The sequence below is a fragment of the Cyprinodon tularosa genome, unplaced genomic scaffold (genome assembly GCF_016077235.1).
Source record: "Cyprinodon tularosa strain WSP-4 unplaced genomic scaffold, ASM1607723v1 ctg85, whole genome shotgun sequence".
Lineage (NCBI taxonomy): Eukaryota > Metazoa > Chordata > Actinopteri > Cyprinodontiformes > Cyprinodontidae > Cyprinodon > Cyprinodon tularosa.
The window spans coordinates 94,786-110,783 of record NW_024039618.1 but is presented as its reverse complement, the minus strand read 5'-3'; the positions used below and the strand labels follow the sequence as shown (position 1 = coordinate 110,783).

General features: G+C 37.0%; 1 protein-coding gene across 4 annotated transcripts in view; it reads left to right on the top strand.

The window, feature by feature from the left end:
• Positions 1 to 12,338, top strand: part of grm2b (glutamate receptor, metabotropic 2b) — a 52,846-nt gene extending 40,508 nt beyond the window's left edge. For 3 of the 4 annotated variants that reach the window (XM_038273008.1, XM_038273006.1, XM_038273007.1), the window contains exons 4-6: positions 3,060 to 4,123; positions 6,028 to 6,220; positions 11,661 to 12,338. In XM_038273008.1, coding sequence (XP_038128936.1) covers positions 3,060 to 4,123; positions 6,028 to 6,220; positions 11,661 to 11,734 — 1,331 coding nt within the window. In that variant the 3' untranslated portion in view covers positions 11,735 to 12,338. Of the gene's footprint in view, positions 1 to 3,059; positions 4,124 to 6,027; positions 6,221 to 11,363; positions 11,626 to 11,660 lie in introns of those variants that run through there. The other variant, XM_038273009.1, reaches the window with a different exon arrangement.
• The last annotated feature ends 3,660 nt before the right edge of the window (positions 12,339 to 15,998 follow it).

Genomic DNA, 15,998 nt, shown 5'->3' with positions numbered 1-15,998 from the left:
ACTTTAAGGCAGCAACAGACAAATCAGTGTTGAAGTCCAAACTTTCCAAGGACATAGAAGGAATGATAATGGACAGAGTCATGTTGACTCTGAGTAAAGTTGTGCCCAACTCTTTTTAAGGGGCCTTCACACTGAATGTGATTTCTGTGCCTGGTGAGAATAATAATTAACATGTTATCAATAATGCAGATGGAGGCTTAGGATAGTAGCATGGTAAAGGTCGCACATTTAGCAAGGCAAAATTTAGTTTTTTTTAACAAATACAGTGAGGCAAGAGCACCACTGACTCAAGTTGAAAAATCTGAACTTTTCTGTATTTTCGTGTTGCAACAACCAATTGGGGACCAGATGTGGCTGTGACATAGGCTGAAGGAGCACAGTGGAGACAAGATTTTTTAGTGGCTTTAAAGGAAACTTTTATTTAGCCCGAAAATGACTTTTATGTCTCACATAGGACTGTTTCTATATAACCTCCAGAACTGCGTCTCCCCCTATCTTAAGCTCTGAGGGAGGTGGCCATGATCCAGCTGTAGCTCCTGGACTCTCTGAGCTGGGAGCATCTCTTGATTTGCTTTCCAAAGTAGATAAAGCACCAGTGCCTTGCTCTGTAAATCAAGTCATGTCGAGGTCAAACTGATGACCAGCAAAATGGATGACATAGGGGAGCCTTTAGCCCGGCAAATTTGCCCACTGTACGAATTGCCGTTACTCACCCCTGAATTTCTTCTTAAATGTCAGGCAAGCAAAAGCACAAGAAACTTGCACATTTTTTTTACATGTTACCCGTTCGGTATGAACACACTATTATAGTTACTAAAGGGGGTGAGTGAATTGTTTACATAAATGAGAGGAGGATGAAATTTAAGCATGCTTTTATGGTGTATGTAATCAAGTTGTGTATCAATATTTAAAACCCATGCCAGCATGTTTCTCTCAATACAGTTTATTACCAAACACATTTGTAATCAATTAAAAAACATAATTTTTTAAAGCTAAACATAAGGAAACAAGTAATTATCACCAAAAAGATAAAAAAAAACAAAAAACAAAAAAAAAACCTTTTACCTTCATGGAGACGAACAGCCAGTAGCTCCTGTTAATAACTGGATTGTGAAACTGTTCTTTTCATTGGCAGCAGGCTTTTGTTCATCAAGACTCATTTTTGATTTTGGAAATAAAACTAACTGTGTTTAGTTCTCAAATTTAGTTTTAGTAACGTGTGTCCAAATTGAATGTTACCCACAGACAATCCACAGACAATATTAAACTTTTTAGTACAGTTTGTGTAAGCAAAAACTCCCATGTCTTCTCTGCCTTCTTATGCAAAATCCTGGTAATGTTGCCAGACTGCGCCCCTGCAGGGAGGGACAGATCGAGCTATCAGATTAGTCACTTTTTGATGAAAATCGAGGATTAATTGAAAATTGGTCTCACATCAGTTGACACCTTCAACTCAAATGTGGATTTTAAATCTAGTTGGTTTACTGTATCCCACATGGCATAAAAACAAAACTAGAAACATTCAGAATATTTAGTGGGAGGTACATGAACCATCTTGCAGTTGTTTTGCTACTTGAAGCATTTTCTTTTGCATATGTTGTGTGTGTTGGCATAATTTATGTGTTTGCAGAAGGTTTTGTATTCACAGTTTGTTTGCACTTTCCATCTCTAGTTTCTGTGATTGTAGCATTCTTCCTTTGCAGCATTTTCCTTTGCATGTGTTTGCCATTCTTAGTTTTGTGTTTACTTGTCAAATGTTTGAGTTTGTATGTTTCATTTTTGTATTTGTATTACTTTTTGAAATTTCTGTGGATTCATGTTTTTACATGCCATTTGCGCCTCTTGGGGACTGTAGCTAATCCCCATGAGAACAAAGGAAAGATCATGGAGGGCTAGTGTATAAAATAGGTTGACAGGCAGCTACCTTCTCATAAACTTTTGCTGATGAGCTTTAGGAAAAGCAGTTGAGCAACAGCACACCACTTATTCCCACCCTCCATTGAAACCTGCAGCTTAGTAGGAGAAAAACACAGCTCAAACGCAACATCACGGTGATCCCTAACCCTTAGTCTGTTTGTACCACTAGACAGCTGTAGCTGTTGGAAAGCAGATTGTTTTAGTGTAACATGAGCTGTACTGGTGGTAGTAGTGAGCTGCACCTGAAGTTACTGGTTAGAAGTATGTTTCAGTAGGTGAGTTATTTTTTCTTGTAAGCTGAAGCACTGTGTGCGCTACCACAGACTACCAGAAAAGAAATGTCATCCTTACAAGGGAAAGTATTAGAGAACAGATCAGGTATGATTGTGAATTTAAAGGAAATTAACAGTAACACAGTTACCTGCCTTTATCAATTTTAATAATTAATTAGTGCTTGACATTTTTCAGATCCTGATTGCATTTTAAAACTATATACTATCTACAAGGCAGATAAAAAAATATTAGTGTATGGAATAAGAAGTTATATCTTCAGGTGCTAGTATTTGAAACTTAAAGAGATTAGTATGACATTTTAGTAGTAAAAAATAGCAATCCCATTAAATAAGTACAATTATAAAATCCCTATTTTTACCCACATATTTTTTTCTTCCAGACATTGTTTACCTAGTGCACAAGTATAATCCACTAGATAGGAATTATTCAACCAAATGTATATACTGAAATGCATCATGGGATTGGGGAATGAGATGGATAAGGAATGCAAATAGCTGGACCTCTTTCTGTACATCAAGAAACATCACTTTATGTGGTTAAAGTAATACATCAGAGAGAAAGTCTCAACTTTAATACTATTTTCTACCATTCGTTATGAACTGAAGATTCTAGAACACCAGAGGTTGAAGCAAGAAAGTCCAAAACAAATAGGACAAAATCCTCTATTAAATTAATGATTGTGTAAAAAAGATTTAAACGGATTCAATTTCCAAGGCACCTATAGTACTTATATCTCATGGTAAATACCTCTGTACTGAGAAATATAATGCAAATTATAAATCATACTCTATATCTGTATCAGTATTGTAAATAGCTTTAAGCATTGCTGTCTGTTTGTTTCCCACCAGCTCCGTTCAGACCAGTGGATACAGAGAGCATGGTACGCTTTGATTCAGTAGGGGACAGCATCAGTCGCTATAACATCTTTCACTACCACAAAGAAGAGGGCAAGTTTGTATACAAGAAAGTTGGCTACTGGGACCATATATTGACCCTGAACACCAGCGTGGTACCTTGGCATGGCCTTGTGCCTCCCACCTCCCAGTGTAGCGATCCATGCAGGAAGAATGAGGTGAAGAGCATGCAGCCTGGAGATGTGTGCTGCTGGATCTGTATTCCATGCCAGCCCTACCAGTACCTGCAAGATGAGTTCACCTGTGCTGACTGCAGCTTTGGTCAGTGGCCTTTGGCTAATTTGACGGGGTGTTATGATCTTCCTGAAGAATACATACGCTGGGAGGATGCCTGGGCTATCGGGCCTGTTACTATCTCCTGTCTTGGCATATTGTGCACTCTGACAGTTGTTGGTATTTTCTTTAAGAACAATGAAACACCTGTAGTCAAAGCAAGTGGACGTGAGCTGTCCTACATCCTCTTGTTTGGAGTTCTAATGTGCTACAGTATAACCTTCATCTACATTGCTAAACCTTCCACTACTGTCTGCACCTTACGAAGGCTCGGCCTGGGGACCTCATTTGCTGTATGCTACTCAGCCCTGCTAACTAAGACCAACCGTATTGCTCGGATCTTCAGTGGAGTGAAAGACGGAGCTCAGCGGCCTCGCTTCATTAGCCCGGCATCCCAAGTGGTGATATGTGGTGCTCTAATCTCCTGCCAGCTGCTGGTGGCAATCATCTGGCTACTCGTTGAGGTGCCTGGGGTTCGGAAGGAGATCAGTGCAGAGAGGAGAAATGTGGTTATCCTGAAGTGTAACAGCAAAGACAGCAGCATGCTTTTGTCCCTCACCTACAACTGCATTCTCATCATCCTCTGCACAGTCTACGCCTTCAAGACAAGGAAGTGCCCTGAAAACTTCAATGAGGCCAAGTTCATTGGGTTTACAATGTACACCACCTGCATCATCTGGCTGGCTTTTCAGCCCATATTCTATGTCACCGCCAGTGACTACAGGGTAAATATGCGCGCAATAATTTTTTTATGAGTGAGAATGAAGTATTTAAGATGTGTTTCATGAAGCTACTGTGGTGCACTGCAGTAAATAGATCTTAAGATCATCTAATGACTGATCTTTGCAGGTTTCTCTCTTTGATTTAGAAGATTGCTTTTGATCTTGATCTCCCAAATTCTTGGGATGTTTTCTTTTCCCTTTATTTAATTGCCTTCTAATAGAAAAACAAAGGGTTTGGAGACAGATGCTTATAAATATGAAACAAGGTAAAAAAAAAAAATTTTTTTTAAGATTAACTTTATAACAACACTTCTTCAATTTGAAGCATAAACTGATATTTAAGTACTTTGGAAACAATTTGTGAAAATATTACACACAGTAGTCTCCACAATTATTGTTTCCTAATGAAGAATAAGAAACAGTAGAGATGTACCAATTAGACTGACGTACATCTATCCATATTATATCATTGTCTTAACTGTGGGCTGGTGACTGTCTCCATTAGTTACGAAAGTACCACCTGAGGCTGTCTCAGAATGTTATATTATCTGTACAAATATCAATTTTAAAAGATTAAGACATAAAACTGCAGAGAAGCATTTAAAGCTCGTGTCCTATAAATGTAATAATGAGCTCAGCTAATTGGCCTATGTTTTGAATTGAAGAGCTTGGAAATGACAGTGAACTTAAGTGGGCCAGAAAAGATTCACATTGTGAAAGCGACCCTGAAGGTCAAAATTAGATTAGATTGACATTGTTCAAAAGACAGCCATATGAATGTACAAAGTCTGACACAAGCTAAATGGAGAAATCTCCTCAAATAAAGGTTAATAAATAAAATGAAAAGAGTTAACTGTAAGTTTAAAGTTTTGAAAATAAAACGATAAAGTCTGATCAAATCAGTAAGCGAGCTGACCCATTTTCTAATACTTAAAGGAAAACAATAAAGTCATTTTCACACTGTTTATTACATGACATGAACTCAATTTTACTAAACTAAATCTTTACAGCACACAGAGATTATGGTATTAATTAGTGATTATCCTGATGGCATTCCTACTATATGACTTTGAAACTTAAACTCTACAACAACTTCCAAATTTGAGCAGTCTTTGTTGTCCCTGTGTGTTTGGGAGCATTTTCACTCCATGCTGCAAATATAAGTTTCTGGACTGCATGGTTCACCAGTGGGTGGGAAGAGGTGGAGCTCAGGACAATGACCCCAGTGTCAGCTCAAATTAGCAGCTGAAATATGACTATGCAACAAAGCAACAGAATGTCTGGGAAGCCAGCTGTGCTTAGCTCATATTCTTCTTCCTCTTGCCCTCATATTCATGCACATTCAAATCCATAATTAGAATTGCTAACATACATAATTGAAGACCTCGCACTCATCCATAATTGGAAAAGTGATGAATAATTGAGGAATATTAACAATTTGACAAAAAGGGTGTAGAAGACTTATGTTTTATTTTTGAAAAAAGGCATTTCTTCTTTGAATCATTTAAGTTTTAGTTGAAAACCAGCTGTTGTTTTCTTTAAACAGTCATTAGAATAGTGGTTGCAGAGGTGTCTTCTAGTAATGATCTATTTGGTTATCCATATGTTCACACTAAATATGCTTTTGACATGCAGGTCATGTTTGATTTTACGGTTCTTGGAAGTGAACAGATTGCTTGTATTCCTTTGAGCAAGCTATCAAAGGGGTGAGAAGGAGATCTAGGGATTGGATTAAAAGTTTGTGAGCAATCTAAGCAGGAAATAAAATTTACAAGTGAACAGATTTGATCAAAGGCCTGTGTACTGGGTGTGTGTGTGAGAAGTGCCGCCTTTGAACAAACTTTTTTAGCCCTTTTGAAGACAGATTTGATGTTGATATTTCTCACCAAGTGTCGCTCTTTGTATAGGTGCAGACAACCACCATGTGTATCTCCGTGAGTCTGAGTGGTTCGGTGGTTCTTGGCTGCCTCTTTGCCCCAAAAACCCACATCATCCTGTTCCAGCCCCAGAAAAACGTGGCCACCCTTAGGGTCACAACCAATCGCTTTAGTGCCACCGTGTCTACGTCTGCCTCAGCCCCCAGCTCCAGCTACTCAAAAGGTAAAAGCATGCACCCCACTAAACAAAGTGAGATGTGACTCTTAATTAAGGAACAATTTGAAAACAAGATTGTAAAAGGTTTTTAAAAGTTTACACATAGAACAAGTGACAACGCATCCACGCACTCGAAATGAAGGGCAATTTATAAAGTAAACTTTGCAAGGTTCTTTTAAAAATAGCGTTGGTCAAAAACTGCATATATATGTAGATAGATGATAGATAGAATATTGTGATCGACTGTATCAAATGCAGCATTTGGATCTAACAGGACTAATGCAGGTACAAATAATTTATCTGAGGCCAATAGGATGTCATTAGTGACTTTCACCAGTGCTTTTTCAGTGCTATGATGAAACCTGACTGAAACTCTTCAAAATGGTAAATATTTTGTAAGTGCTCACATACTTGATTAAAAACTACATTCTAAAGAATTTTAGATAAGAAAGGAAGTTTATATGTAGCTCTATAATTGATTATTTGGACCGAGAGTAGGTTTCTTTAGTAAAGGTTTAATTTCAGCTACATTAAAACACTGTCTTACATATACTTGAATTAGGGATAGTCATATTTAAAATTAAGATGGAAATCAGAGGAAATACTCCTTGTTAGGTTTAAACACCAAACACCTTTTTCAGCAACCTGCACAAAGAAAGACACAGAGAATTGAGTATAATTTACTTGCAAGGAGAGGGGATCAGAGACTGCATTCAGCTACAACCTCCAACCCACTCTGAAGCAGTCTCTGTCTTCCAAGCTTTTTATTTGGAACGCCCTGGTTACAATGTGGTCTCAACCGCTAAGGGGAGGGGATCACAGAACCCAGTTGAAACCAGAATTTCCGTACAACATCATACAACATCATAAGATAAGGAAAGTTTCTTTCCACATGCGGTGTGTGCAACTCTGCGGTGTGTGCAACTCTGCGCAGCTCTCCGAGTTTCACAACATTAACCCAGCTTTGACCCCAGCAACCTCCTGCACAGGCTTACAACAAGTAAAGTTCAACAGCTTTCAACACTCTTTGTAATATAAGTAAGATAGAGATAACAAATGTGTATAATATGATTAAAGTAGAATAACTTATGTACAATTAATCCAAGACTCCTTTAAATAGATTGCTTGGAACCAGATTAATGTAAAAGGCTTAGATAAAAATGGAAATATTGGTGATTCCAAACAGATAACAGTTGCATTGTCTACCAATGAGACAGAGTTAAATAGAAAGTGACCCTGTAGTTCTTGGCAGAGATAACAATTAAGGGCTCTTTTTAAGATGATTTCACAAGTATGCTGAAATACATCACATGGTTTACTTCTACAGAGAAAACTGTTAAGTATGTCCTTCGGCAACCCTAGAATAACTTAAGCCATTAATGGTTATATATATATATTTCCACATGAAATCCTTCTGTTTCAGAGGATAAAGCAATCTTTAATATTGTGCGAAATAAAGTACATACAAAAATTTTTTTTTAATCTCTTTTAATTAATCTTAACTAAGCAGTTTGAAAATAACTAATAATCTGAAGAGAAGCTAATTTAAATAAAAGCTTTCTAAAATTCAAACATATCCCTTATCTTTAAATAGGGTTTGGACAATTTATTTTGGAACTACCACTTAAGTAGTAGTGTCTCACTAGGGTTTATTTAGAATTAAATCTACTGCTTAATTCAGTAAAATGAAATTATAATATCTGCAAGAAAGTCCCATTCAGTGAAAGAAAAGCTTAACTCAGTACAAAAAACAACTTTCACAGCAGAAAAAAATTCACCCATATCAGCATTTAAAACTCATTATGTGGCACTTCATTTGTGAAATGAGTTTACAAACAATAATGGCTTTCTAGGTAGTAAGCAGCGATTTAAATAAGCCAGTGATCCTTGCCATTCAGCCAGCCGAGAAATTTCCCAGCAGATTACAAAACAGAGATATTGGGTTTTGATTAGGTAGCTTTACATGGTTCTGGGTGGCAGATCCTGTGTTTATCCAGCTCTGGGTAGCTTTTTTTAATTTATAGTCTGTAAAGTTAAAAGCAACTTTGAGGCCAATTAATTTAATTTCACAAATGTTGTAGTGAAAAAATATTACAAACAGAAAGGTGCATATGAAACTTTTAAATGTAGAATTAAAAAAAATCAAGTTAGGCTTGTTGTGGTGTTGCTGTTTAAATTGGATAAAGAGCCAGGTAAGTTTTTGTCAAAGGTTAAGTCACAGTACTTTGCAAAAGTTTTTCATGAACTTTGAGTTTATCACATTTTGTCATATTGCAAAAACAGACAGCAAATCATTCTTAAGTGGGAGGAAAATTAGTCACGACTCTCCATTACTTTTATAAAACCAATCTGGAAAACATAGTTTGTGTTTTAAATTAGCTTCTTTTACTCCTGTATCTCTAGATGGAATTACAGAAATTCACAATTAAACTGGGAGAAGCTATTGACCGGACAGCTGTAAGAAAAAAGCAACTGATGAAAAAGAGCCATATGAGGCCTTGTTTAAGAATGACCACAAGCCATATGAATATATAGAGGAACGGAACAACAGTACATGTAAAAAAGGTGTATTTAAAACATTATATAAAAATTGAATCCTATGAAACAAGATGTTGTTGTTGTTATGATGTGCACAACAACTTCTTAAAGCAATAAGGCATTTCTCTTGCAAGAATAGGAGCTCTTAGGAAGATGGACAAGTTCATTACTGAATAGTGCTGGTATGGAAGTAAAGGACTTAAGAGTTGTATGGAAGTTCTTCTTCTAGCTCTACAAGCATCCTATAAATACAGCCAGAAGTATAATGGAATTGTGTAGATAAAAGTATATTCAGTGTTAGAGTGGTCCAGTCAGAACAAATTTGATAGAGAACCTGTAGCATTGGGGTCCATAGCATATGGCAGACAGTTCCAGTGATGTGTTTGCCAGTGCAGGCAAAGAATTCAGTCTCTGGGGGTCCGATATTCAGAAGGTTTGTGTGTCTTAAAAAAGGTGCAAACGTGTTTTTATGCACAGAGCAGACCTTCATCAATATGCAGATCACATTCTAATGACCAAATTGCGCAAACTCATTAGTGGAGGATATATTGAAATGGAAATATTTACACCTGCAAAGTACTTTTCCAAAAATGAAACTTAACTTTGCCAACATTTGTTGCATTTTTTTTTCATTGCTTCTGAATGTCACGTAAAAGCTGAGACGCAAAAATATCTGCCCTCAATGTTTCTACAAAAGAAGACATTGGTACAATGCCAGAGGAAAGTGAGCTATTCTATGCGCATGTAAACATATTTTGACAGTGAAAATGACAGTAGAATAATATTTTTTAAACAAAACTGTATATGGACCTGCCTAAATTAATCTAGCAGGATGGCAAACATCTTTGTAAAATTGAATCAGACCTAAAAACAATGACTGAACTTAAATATTGTGGAAAATGTATGAAAAACGAAATATCAAGAGCCTGCAAAGAGACGTGTGCGTGCTCCTGTTTTGGCATCAGAGTGAGGACCATCTTTTTTGTAATGGCTCAGAAAGTGGGACCCATAATTCAGGCAAGACAGACAGTGGAATTCTTAAAAAGCATTTATTCAAATAACTACGGATCGATTCTGCAGTGGCAGCGGCTGCAGTGGCTAGGTCGTCTGAGGCAGGAACGTCTATCGTAGAGAAACACAGGTTAGTGACTGCGATACTCTGACAGAGGATGATTATGAACACATGAGTCACTAACCTGGTTTGACAGTTCAGTTCGTGCCCAGAGAACAAGTATGATTCCAGCTGGTTCGACTGAACAGACACAGCAGACGCTGCCAGAGAGTTCCAGATGCAGAAGCCTAGAAGGCTGCAGAGCTGACAGGAGACCAGATCCGAGCTGACGAAGGAAGACATGATAATCCAGAGGGCGAAGTCAAGAGGCAGATCCAGGTTCAGGACACAGAGGAATCCGACAGGTGTCCGAAGACAGGCAGGCATACAGATCAAACAGGGGCAGGAAGGCTCAAAGACCCAAATAAAGAAACAGATCAGGATCAGACAATCCGAACACTATAGTAACGCTAGAGAACTCTTAGCACCAAATGGTCATGAATAATCTGGCAGAGATGGCTGGGAAATTGGCAGCTTAAATATGAAACCAGAACAGGTAGATCTGATAAGTGATGGGAAACAGGGCAGAGCTAGATAGGTGAATGCCAAAATCATGATATTTTTACTGATTTCACCATCAAATTGATGTTCTATTATTGTGAAGTGAGGAAATTTGGAAGGGGTAAGGTTTAGTGCTGAGGTGTAAATTTAGTTTAGTTTAGGTTTAAGGTTTTTTGTCAGGCTTAGGGCATAGAAAGGGTCAAAATCAGCTAAAAATAAATAGAAGTCAATAGGAGAAGACACCCAGCCCTCACCCCATATAGCAAGACAAGAGCATCTCTCAGCAACAGGGAATTTTTCCTCCCGCTCTATATAATAAGATGTAGCCATAGTTATGTTTTATTCTCTTTTATTTCTAGCACTTTAAGAGAGGCTGAGGCGTGATATAAATATAATTTTGTATCATCATTATTTTTTTTTTTCAACATTTATCTTTATTTCCTTTGTTTTCATGCCTTTGAACCTTCAAACCACTCTCAAACTGTCAGGAGAATATTTTAATGGGCGGAATCACATTGGTTCACACCTTAACATTTGCGCCGCAATCTTAGTAGATCACCTGCATCACTGCCACTTATTGCACGTACTAAAAAGTGCACGTACAAGTTAGTGCTTTATTTAAAAACTTTAAGTTGATACACTTAAGGTGTGTGAATCAAAATGCATACAGCATTAGAAATGTTTTGAATTTATAGAAACCTTTAAAAAATGTTCAATTTTATATCCATTTGATCACTTTTTTATGTATTCTTGTTAATTCCTAATAAAATTCTGTGTATTTTGCATTTGTACTGTGAAAAATTTTAAGGGAAATACCTTTTTTTTTTTTTAAGAGACTATATCAAATCATCCTTCCCCCTGTATTAAGTAAGAATAATTGAAATGAAAATATTCCCTTCAATCAATGATTGTACCTGCTGTCATATGGTAAACCCTGCCTAATTCAGGGGTCGGTTTTGAAAGATTAAAAGATTTTCACATTTATCTGTTATTTTACAGGTTTGCCTGGTCGAGTTGGATTTTAGCTACATTAAATGAAGGTGGATATGTTAACCTGCAAACACTGTTTCATAATTTACATACTGGTCCTAATGTCCTCTATAAAAAAACAAAAAACAAAACATAACATCCTAAAACCTAATAGCTTTTTTAATAATACCTCATGCCCATTTCCCCCTTTTTACTCACAGCTTTCATCTCTTTCAAACCTCTTCTTATCAGTAAAAAGAGAAGTAAATCAAACATGTCTCCTGGCTAATATCCCCACTCTGGCTAACACCCTACTGATTTTAACAGGATCAGCCTCCAACTATGTTCCAGCTGTTTGTAATGGCCGTGAGGTGGTGGACTCTACAACTTCATCTTTGTGAAAAGTCCCTCTTAAAGCACAAGAGACCATCCTAATCATCCGTCGTCCTTCCATCAAACAAGGGCCTGAATATGAGGAAGAGGCCTTCCCTTCCCTTGACATCTCCCATGTTGCAGAGAGATAAGAGTCAGGGTAGAATGACAGCAACGAGAGGAACTCTAACTGTGAAAAGCTAAAAGATGTTTCCGTTTCGAGCAGTATGTAACAACTGTAAAGCATTTTCTTGTATAGATTTTAAATGCTGTGATCTCCTTTGGTTTACAGATAGATGTGATTACCTGCACTGTGCCTTGTCTTTAAAGAGTCGTATTGTGAAATGGGTGGTTTGTGAAGCAATAGTGTAATACAAAATGCTGTTCTTATCTTGTCCTTACAGTGTTGTGAACATATCCAGATGTTATAGACATTGTTAAATAAATGCTTTGAAGTGAATTTAGCCCTTCTATTTAAGCAAATTGTGTGATTTACCATAGAGGATAATGAAAACTAGACACTATAAAGGACATGTGTTACTGTAGAATAGCTTAAAAGTGTGTGCTTTCTTGTAATTAATGTAAATAATATGTTGTTTTTTAATTAAAAACGTAATTTTATTCAAACCCAAAGTTGCAATCCTCTAGTCTTTTTCCCCTCGTGTACTATTTCACCAGAACAAACACATGGGTACAATAGATGTGGCAATATAAATTATTGTGATTGGATGTCAATTTCTGTTAGAGCTCTATTTAGCAACAACTGTTGTACATTTAAAACTGATCTATACAGAGATAACAGTCCTGTTTTTTTCGAGTTGTACCTAAATATTTCTAAATAAAAAAGCAATTAAAATATACGTAATTGATCCCAAAGGAGAATAAATGCTTAAGTGTTATAGTTTTCTTTTAACGAGATCTTGGAGATGCCAATTGCTATAGGCAGGAAGGAATTCATTTCCTTCTTAATTAGTTTTTCTAAGCTTCTTTAAGAAATTTGCTCAGATGGTTAACCAAAAAAAATTGATGGCGGAATTATTTTTCTCTACCATTTCATCTTCTTAATCTATAATGATAATGTGTATCTCTGACACATCCAATCTGAAGTAATAGGATAGTTATAGTGTAAATAGAATTGTTTAAAATAAATTGGATGCTGTGCAGATAAAATGATTTTTGCCATTATGTTTTCATTTCTGGATATTTGTTATGATGTTTAACCAACTTTTTTTTTTTTTTTTTACACCTGGGAGCAACTCAATAACATCTTAGTCTAAAAAAAAAAAATGCTACTTCCACAAGTCACAGTTGATGCAAAAAGGAGGCACAAGGGATGCAGGGCAAGGTCAAGGAGAAGAGAGAGGAGGAGGAAATACAAATCATCTTAAACTATCAACAATTATTAATGTGCAATCTTTAGGAAACATGTTAGAAGAACTCCAAGCCCTAGCAAGGACCCTGGCAATATATTGCAAATGCAGTATCTTGCAGAAACAGGGCTGCATGATCATATCCCTGACTCCATGTCTCTCTGCCAGGCATTCTGACCTTATAAGCAGATGGAGATTTAAAGAAGGCTGAAAAATCAAGGAAGGTGGGTTGGCAATCCTTGTGAACAACAAATGGTTTCATCCTGTACATGTTACTGTGAAATTTCAACTCTGTTGTCCAGATATGGAAAAGTACTCACTTTCCGTACTTGAGTAAAAGTACAGATACTTGTGTTAAAAAATACTCTGGTAAAAGTGGAAGTACTGATTAAACTTCTTTACTCAAGTAAAAGTAACAAAGTACAGGCTTGTAAAGTTACTTAAAGTAAAAGTAGAAACCACTTTTTTCATGCCGTTGCCTACATTTTAAATGGATGTCTGCCAATAGGACTAAATCTCCGTTGTGTTCATTTTCAATCATCTCGTCGTCCATACTACTATGCTAACGCCACCGCCACCAAGCTGCAATGATTTGCCGCAAATGAATACAGCCGAATCTGTCGATTCATCTTGTAGTGGTGCGTCAAATGCAACGTAGATTCCCATCCAATTAGATTGAATTTGGTATTGATGACGTGAAAAATAATAACGGTAACTCCATTGAAATGATTCAAAACTAAAGTAACGAGCCAATTTTTTAAAATGTAAGGAGTAGAAAGTACAGATATTTGTGTAAAAATGTAAGGAGTACAAGTAAAAAGTCACCATAAAAATAAGTAGTAAAGTAAAGTAAAAATATCAGAAAAATCTACTTGAGTACAGTAACAAAGTATTTGTACTTCGTTACTTCCCATCTCTGGTTTTCACATATACTATTTACCCAGAAAGTTTACATCACAGCTGTTTACATTGCTCAATCTGCTTTTGCCAACACTGCATGTGATGTCAACAGTTCTGTTGCTGCTGAGCTACAGACATAACAACATAATACATGTGGAGCAATAACACGTGATTTTAATTGCGCCACACTCTCTGCTACACACCCAGTATCAGATGCTATACCACAGAAAACAAACCTTATTATATGTCAAGGATTCATACAAATTTTTTTTGAATTTTTACGGAATTAGAACATAAGCCACTTTATGAGAGGTAACCTGTAATAAAGAAGATGTAAGAAAAAGGTCACAGGAAGCTGAGGAAACCCTGCAAGGTTGTTTTTGGGCTAGAGACTTGGACGCACTGTGTCAGCCATATGAAGAGAACGTCAATGCAATGACTGAGTGTGTGACTGACAATATAAAGATAACACCGTAGATAACACCGTCCCCACTGAGGAATATACAAAAGCAACTTAAGGTCGATTAGAGAAAGCAAGAAGGCATACCGCAAGACACTCGCTGAAGCTCTGTGGAATTCTACACCACTTCACCTTTGGCCTGACGCAGAGGAAAGTTCCAAATCTGGAAGATTTTCTGCCTTCTTCCAGTACCAAAGAAAACTTAGTTCTCAATGACTATAGACCTGTTGCCCTGTCATTGCATATAATGGAAGTCTCAGAGAAATTTATTTTGGTCAACTTGAGCAAGCAAACAAGACACTATCTTATAGCTTATTGCAATTAAGCTGGGTTTGAAGATTCTATCATACATCTGCTTCAACAAAAACTACTTTCATTTAAATTATGCAAACAGCACTGTGATGATCAGGTTTTTATTTCTCCATGTTAAAACGATTATATCTCATCTACTTGGTAATTTACTTAGTTTACTCCTGAGGAGGCCCTCATTAATCACCTTGATCAAAGACTACTTCACACAGAATCTACAGTTTGTGAGACTGAAGTGTCAACAGTTTAACTAGCTAGTCAGCAGCTAAGAAGAACTACATGGGATGGTACTTTCATCAGAGGCTCAGCTAGAAGGTGCCCCTTATTTAGCAGCTCTTCACTGCCTGCAGTTTAGCAACACTTAACAGCAATTCACGGAAGATTTCAGAGCTATATTATTCAGAGCTGGTTAAGAATCTGGTTGTTATTCAACATTGTAAAGGTTAATTTTTATTCTGCAACACAAAACTGACAAAAACTAGACTAAAACCTTTTTAAGTTTTAGTCAACTAAAACAGACTAAAACTATCACATATTGTAATGACTAAAATGTGACTAGGACTAATAACAGTTTTCGTCCTGAAGACTAAGACAAAATCTAAGATGGCTGTCAAAAACAACACTATCTACAGCAGTCCATAGACACATACAACCATGCACACACACTCAAGCACCTAAAGAGCAATTTAGAAATGCCAGTTAACCCAACAGTCATGTTCTTAGACTGTTGGAGGAAGCTGGAGTACTTATTTTATTTCTGACAGCTCTGGAGAAGCAAAGATCCTGCCTGCACATAGTGTCTGTCTTGTGTTTATCTGATTGGTTGACACTATGCTTCCAGCTACTCAATGTGGCTGCCTTGGAGCCTCAGCGGGCAAAGACAATGGAGCTTGTGCAACAACATGTTTGTATTCTTGTCATAAGTGTATCTTACTATTTCTCCTATCATAGATTTAGACATGGGTTCCTATGTCCCATATCAGATTACACATACTTTCTTAACTTCAGTAAATGATCGTAAATCATTGTTAAGATGATGCAATCCATCTATGCATAGGTGAGCGTGCATCAAGAAGTTGTACCTTTTTAAAAGGTACATCTTCCTACACTTGTCAAGTGTTTATTCACAGAAAAGACATCGAAACTGAAGAAGACAAACTTACGGGTATGGAGGTCGATGTTCTGCTGAGCTGCAGAATTAAAGGACCAGAAAAAGCCAAGAAGTGGGGAATAAATAACAAGAGCTGTAAATGC